This window comes from Arachis ipaensis, chromosome B05 (assembly GCF_000816755.2).
Source record: "Arachis ipaensis cultivar K30076 chromosome B05, Araip1.1, whole genome shotgun sequence".
In the NCBI taxonomy this organism is placed as follows: Eukaryota; Viridiplantae; Streptophyta; class Magnoliopsida; order Fabales; family Fabaceae; genus Arachis; species Arachis ipaensis.
Genome location: NC_029789.2, coordinates 147,400,853 through 147,407,675, shown reverse-complemented (window position 1 = coordinate 147,407,675; position 6,823 = coordinate 147,400,853). Strand labels below are relative to the sequence as shown.

Here is a 6,823-nt window from a genome sequence, read left to right as displayed (position 1 = left end):
GACTCTATTTTCAGATGATGCCAAGTCTAAAGAAAGTGCTAAGCAATTAATGCAGGTAAACTAATTCCTCTTTAGATCTATCAAAATTCCATCCAAGGGAATAGTCCTTATTATCAATACAACTTTATACTATATCACATTCAAAATTTAATATATCTATCTAAATATAACTCCATCATTGTGGCAGGAAATTAATCTATTAAGCCGTTTACGGCATCCGAATATTGTACAGTATTATGGTTCTGAAACAGTAAGTATCAATTTCCTGTTTCTTTTAAATCATGAGTTTTATTCTAGCTTCCTGCAAATGATCATGGTTTATTTCGGAATTTGTCTGCAGAATATCTGTTTGTAATGTATGCACGATCATCTAGTTACAAGATTAATTTTCAATTGTGGTTTACCACTGTACCTGACAACGTAGTATTAGAAATTTGTTTGTAGTATTTATTTTTGTATTCTACTTATAAAAGCTACTATATCATCTATTAAACAGGTAGGTGACAAGCTTTACATATATCTGGAGTATGTATCAGGAGGCTCCATATATAAACTTCTTCAAGAGTATGGGCAATTCGGTGAACTAGCTATTCGAAGTTATACTCAACAAATTTTATCAGGGCTTGCTTATTTACATGCTACAAACACTGTCCACAGGTGAAATAAGTCACTTGTTCATTTTCTATGTTTAAGTTGTACTGCTGCTGCGTCTGCATAATGGTATTTTCTAAAACCCCAATCTTTCTGTTGTTGAATTTGCACAAAGGGACATTAAAGGAGCAAATATATTGGTAGATCCCAACGGCCGGGTCAAGTTGGCAGACTTTGGCATGGCAAAGCATGTAAGCTTATAGGCAATAACAGATCATTTTTTTTTCATTTATGCTATGTGAGGAAAATAGTTGCTATTTTGACAACCGGAGTTGCATGGTTTAACCTGTTCACTATTTCATTTCACAGATAACAGGGCAATCGTGTCCATTATCGTTCAAGGGAAGCCCTTATTGGATGGCGCCTGAGGTTGACGTTTTCTCCAAGCTTTAGTTATTTGTAGACTCAATTAGTCCTGTTTTTGAGTCGGTATCTTTGCTTTCTTATTATGCAGGTTATAAAGAACTCTAAAGGTTACAACCTTGCTGTGGATATATGGAGTCTTGGATGCACCGTTTTGGAAATGGCTACAACTAAGCCTCCCTGGAGTCAATATGAAGGGGTGAGTAACTGTATGTCAATATATTTGAACTTTTAGTAACTTTTCACTTTATTATTATATGTATGGTTGATTTTTTATTATTGTATTTGCTTGTTAACATAACAGGTTGCTGCTATGTTTAAGATTGGTAATAGCAAGGAACTTCCTACCATCCCTGATAATCTTTCGAGTGAAGGAAAGGATTTTGTCATCAAATGTCTTCAACGAAATCCTCACAATCGCCCTTCAGCCCGCGAATTATTGGGCCATCCTTTTGTAAAATGTGCTGCGCCTTTGGAAAGACCTATTCTCAGCCCTCCAGCTTCAGACCTTGATTCTGGGATTGCACAAGCAACAAAATCTCTGGTACAGTAGTTAATTCCCGCAATAATCATTATTATTATGTCCTATCCTCATCAAGCTTTTGTCTTTTGCCTTATGATCATGGAAATTTCATACATTTGTGATAACTCTTCAGGGTATTTGTCAAGGAAGGAATCTCTCTCCCTTGGATTCAGATAGACTTTCTGTTAATTCTTCTCGGGTTTTGAAAAATATTTCTCAAACAAGGTCTCTCTTTCTCTCTCTCTCTCTCTTATACACACACACACACAAGGCTGCTGATGATGGTATTAAATTATTTCATTGATTTTCAGTGACATCCATATTCCAAGAAATATATCTTGCCCTGTCTCTCCGATTGGAAGCCCACTTTTGAGGTCAAGGTCCCCACAGCCCATAAATGGAAGAATGTCTCCCTCTCCTATATCTAGCCCTCGGACTGCTTCTGGTGCATCGACCCCTCTTCATGGCGGTAGTGGTGCCCTTCCAGTTAGTAATCACTTAGTTTACTTTCAAGAGGGTCTTGGAAGCTTGCCCAAGTCCTCAAATGTTGACATTTTTCGAGGAATGCAAATGACATCACGCATTACATCTGAAGTGGTTCCCACTGAAAATGATGTTCAATCAGTCTTGGCGGCACGGGTTTGTCGGCAGCTGCTGGGGAATAATGGGAAGATGAATCCATCCTTTGATCTAAGTCCCAACTCCTCGATGATCGGCCGGCCGAATGGTTTATGACATTGGCATTTTCCAGAGCATACATAACAACTGAGCAATTGTTTTTGAGGTTTGTCATAATACCTTTTGGTTTCATGGGCCTATTCATTGTTCTAATTGCTGAGGAATCAATTGTACAAAAGGGAGCCAAAGCATAAGAGAACTAATCCAATAGATATGAGTTCGGGTGGCGACAAACCGCGGCGGCATGTTGGATTAAGATCCTTTCAAGTGCCAAACTAATCCTAAAAAAGCATGAAACTTTCTTTGATTTATCCATACCAAGTGAAGCAAATGCTGACTAAGTGGCAAAGAGGAGCTTGTAGTTTTTATGTAGAATGTTTTAGATGCAACTTCTATGATTTGGGAAATGGCAGTTTTATTGATATTGTATATTATCTCAGGGGATGAGTTTTGCTAATTATATGTATTAGTTCCTTCAGTTAAAGAATTCATGCAATGAGAATTGAGAAGTCTATAATTAAGAACATCATATTGAGGCTAAAAGAAGGAAAAAAAGGTTAACGATAGACTAAATATTATGGGAGGTCAGGTATTGAATTGTTGTACAGAAGATGGAAATTTGAAGATGGAATTTTGTAGTATGATTCTGCATTTATTGCTGGGATGACAGGGATTTGTTATACTTTATCTTTTTAAGTTGCTGTCTCTGATAGTCTGATGCATTGTGATTGAATACTCTGCATTTATTGTGTTAAAAAAACTAAAAAAGTGTATGATATTAGAGGAAAGGATAAATAAGTCTTTGATTTTTTATTTTTTCAAGACAAACAAATTTTTGATTAATTAAAAATATGAAAACATCTCTCAGTTTTTAAAAATTTGAGACATCTAAATTTTTTTGAAGACTAATTTATCTTTATATATTTTGAATGAAGAGATTTAAATGTTTTATATTTTAAAAAGTTAATGATGTTTTTATATTTTTAATTAGTCAAAAATTTATGTATCTTTAAATTAAAAAATTAGTGATTTATTTATCTTTTTCTCATCTTATTATATTCTTATGATCCTCACATCATATCTGTTGGGTTAATGAAAACTCTTCAATTAAAATTATGGACTTAAAAACATTTTTTTCCTTTTACCCAATTCACCAAATTGTAAAGAGTTCAAGGACTGTAGTTCTTATTTTCCCCATAATGTATTAGCATTTGTCAAATTGTAATTGTCACCAAATTGCGGAAAAAAGAATAATGGTCACATGGTTATAACTTATAACATGTTCGAAGTACTATTTTGATTTCGTCCGTATAATTTAACATTATCAAAATTTATAATTAAATATAAAGAGTAAATTATAAAAAATATCAAAATTTATAATTAAATATAAAGAGTAAATTATAAAAAATATCTTCAAACTAAATTGCTGACAAAAATATTTTAAAAATCTATATTGAACATAAATGAAAGTATGCATGCAAATTTTTATTTTATTTTTTAATAATTAAAAGGTAAAGATGAACTTATATAGTTATTTTTATGTAAAATTAATAGTTAATAATTGATAAATAATAAATTAGTCGAATCTATCAAATCATTTATCTTATTAACTATTAACTTTAAATAAAAATAGATGAATGTGAATTTTTACCAAATAAAAAATATAAAAGTCAAATTTTAGTCCAAAGTTTTTACATGTAATTTCTAAATAATTATACTATTATTCTCACTAAATTTCGGATAAAAAACAGTTGTTAGGTGAATTTATTTGGTCAATAATGTTATATGTGTGTGTGAATCGTGGATTTGTGATTCATGTTTGTTGAATTCATATGATGCTCAATTTGTGTTAGTGCCGTCACCAATTCAAATTGTGCATTTGTATGTGATAGTAGTAGTTAGTGTGCAAGCCATGTTATTTTTCACCAGATATATAGTAGTAGTATATATTTAGGGAAAATAAGATGTACTCCCCTCGTACTCCCTTGTTACACTGAGATGAAAATAATTTACATAATTTAAGTGAAATCATGTGCTTCTAAAATAACATTGAACTACAATTTGTAGAAATTCGCGACAAACCATCTAGGTATGCATGTAGAACATTGAACTACAAATTTCCAGATCTTAGATATGTTTAGTACTACGATGTAGTTAAGAGTAATTGGTTAGAATTGATTAGTTACTTGGTTAGTATAAATAGAAGGAATAAGATATAGAGAAGTGTGTGTAGTCATTTTAATCCTGTTTGTTCATATTGACATAATTGAGCAGGTCATTTTCTGTTAACAAATCTTTTGTTGGATACAATGAAGAAAACTGTACATGAAAGTAAGAAAGAAGGAAGAATTATTAATGTCTCCTCGACTGGTCACCAATACTTTAGATATAGCGAAGGAATACGTTTTGATAAAATTAATGATCAATCAAGGTAAGATGCTGTCCAAAAAGAATTCATGATAAATTAGGCTGACAATTTGTTTTCAATAGAACAGTGGTGTTTAAGTTCATGATATTCATTTTACAAGCATAGGATGTCAAATTACTTTAATCTCATGTAGACCATTGTTGCATGTAGAATTAATAATAAAGGTTAAAGTTCATTATGGTTGCATTTTTTGGTTCAGTTACAAGAGTTGGATTGCATATGGACAATCAAAACTAGCTAACATTTTACACGCAAACGAACTTGCACGGCGTCTCAAGGTATGCTGACCTTTATTTAGTGATATATTAGTCACAATATTCAGCTGAAATAATTAATAGAATGCACTCCATAACTAAACCAGAATGCAAAATTATTTCTTATTATTGATGGCCATAATTAACATTAAACTAGTATTCTTTGTCCTTTTACCTGTGACATCTTGATCAGGAAGATGGGGTGAATATCACTGCAAATTCCGTTCATCCAGGAATAGTTGTCACCAATATTTTCCGTCATAACAACATAGTGAATGGTAACAATTACATTGCATATTCATTATTAATGTTGCAAGTGTGAGGAGTATTAAAGTTAGTCCCACATCAAAGAAAGCAAGGAAGAGTGAGGAGTTTATAAGATGAGAGACCCATTAAATTATTACCTTAAGGTTTTGAGTTGGATGTGGTGTCTTTTCATTTTATTATGGGGAGGATTCCACTTCCCATTTTCCTTAAACATTTGTCTTCTCCAAAAGCCTCTCACTCCTCTAATCCTAGTTTTTTAATCATTTATGCAATCACTTTTCATGCATATAATGTCACTTTCTAATTTTTAAGGACATGTTTCTGTTTGATTCATGCAGGTGTGATGAACATGCTCGCGAGATGCGGGCTTAAAAATGTTAAGCAGGTAAGATATTGGAACTTTGTTGTGTTATTTGAATCCAAGAAAGGATTAAAACAAATTAAACATGAACAAGGTTTTGATCTGTTAGGGAGCAGCAACAATATGTTATTTGGCATTGCATCCACAAGTGAGTGGAATAAGTGGAGAGTTTTTTATGGATGGTTATGTGGCCAAAGCAAGCTCACAGGGAAGGGATATTGATTTGGCCAAGAAACTCTGGGATTATAGCATGAATTTGACCGAGCAGAATACATAGTTTCTCAAGTCCAATTAACCAGATTCTTAAGCACAGCATTGTCTAAATATTGGTGGCAAAAGGCAAGAAAAAAAGAAAATAAACAGCAGAGGGAACTTCCAATGTTGGAGTTTATATCAAGGTGAGAATGCATTGCCGAAGAACTGAAGAAGAGAAGCATTTTCTTGTCTATGGTATTTTTATGACAAAGATATGGTGGACTCTATGTTTATCTATTTTGTGGATTTTTGTTACTGTGGATGCAATTTTTCGATATTTTTATTGGTGCTGTTGTGGATGCAATTTTTTGTTATTTTTGTGTAGTGATTTTGCTTTTCGATATGGTTATGTTGGTTTCTTTATTAGTATTTTATGATGGGTGATTGTTATGGTACCCTAAATATGATACCTAATTTGTTAAAAAAATAACAAATAGTTAATATTTAATAAGTTTTGAATATTTAATTTTTTACTCTATAAAATAAGTTTGGCAACTCAGGCACCAAAACATAAAAGTACCGTAGAATTAGTTTTTAAGATGGACATGATACTTTGATATGTATGGATAAGAAGTGTGATGTGATATTTTTTTTAGAAATAAATATCAAATTGGCATTTGAAAAATTTTAGGACCGACAAAATAGTATTGATTTTTGTTAAAATTTGACAAAAATATTCAAACGTGAGAGCATCACATCAAATTAAACGAAAAACATTCTTCTAGTTCACATTAAACAAAAGCAGAAAAAGTAATTCCGCGTTGTACATGTAGTAATCTATTGGTCAACGACGACCCTTAAATAAAGCTTAAATCCGCAATGGATTAGTCGTTAACCTGCAGCACCATAGAAAACAAATAATAATAATAATAATAATAATAATAATAATAATAAGTTATAGTTAAAAAATAACAATAATAATAATAATAATAATAATAATAATAATAATAATAATAATAATAATAATAATAATAATAATAATAATAATAATAATAATAATAATAATAATAATAAGTTATAGTTAAAAAATAACACTACAATGC

At 31.6% G+C, this 6,823-nt stretch overlaps 2 protein-coding genes across 4 annotated transcripts in view; both read left to right on the top strand.

Moving 5' to 3' along the window:
- Positions 1–2,916, top strand: part of LOC107644859 (mitogen-activated protein kinase kinase kinase YODA) — a 5,690-nt gene extending 2,774 nt beyond the window's left edge. For all 3 annotated transcript variants that reach the window (XM_021103243.1, XM_016348803.2, XM_021103244.1), the window contains exons 4-12: positions 1–55; positions 188–250; positions 497–657; positions 767–842; positions 961–1,020; positions 1,106–1,213; positions 1,319–1,558; positions 1,671–1,762; positions 1,849–2,916. In XM_021103243.1, coding sequence (XP_020958902.1) covers positions 1–55; positions 188–250; positions 497–657; positions 767–842; positions 961–1,020; positions 1,106–1,213; positions 1,319–1,558; positions 1,671–1,762; positions 1,849–2,272 — 1,279 coding nt within the window. In that variant the 3' untranslated portion in view covers positions 2,273–2,916. The remainder of the gene's footprint in view (positions 56–187; positions 251–496; positions 658–766; positions 843–960; positions 1,021–1,105; positions 1,214–1,318; positions 1,559–1,670; positions 1,763–1,848) is intronic.
- LOC107641531 (short-chain dehydrogenase TIC 32, chloroplastic-like) lies at positions 3,994–5,982 on the top strand. The gene is made up of 7 exons (XM_016345017.2): positions 3,994–4,032; positions 4,283–4,304; positions 4,490–4,646; positions 4,843–4,921; positions 5,091–5,175; positions 5,503–5,549; positions 5,635–5,982. Exons 1-7 carry the CDS (start codon positions 3,994–3,996, stop codon positions 5,800–5,802), a joined length of 597 nt encoding a protein of 198 aa, XP_016200503.1. The 3' UTR covers positions 5,803–5,982.

Excerpts from the sequence above, each read along its gene's own strand:
- LOC107641531 (XM_016345017.2), top strand. The coding sequence starts at position 3,994 with ATGTTATATGTGTGTGTGAATCGTGGATTTGTGATTCAT. Across the intron at positions 4,305-4,489 it reads ATTCGCGACAAACCATCTAG|GTCATTTTCTGTTAACAAAT; the intron begins GTATGCATGTAG and ends ATAATTGAGCAG. Across the intron at positions 4,922-5,090 it reads AACTTGCACGGCGTCTCAAG|GAAGATGGGGTGAATATCAC; the intron begins GTATGCTGACCT and ends CATCTTGATCAG.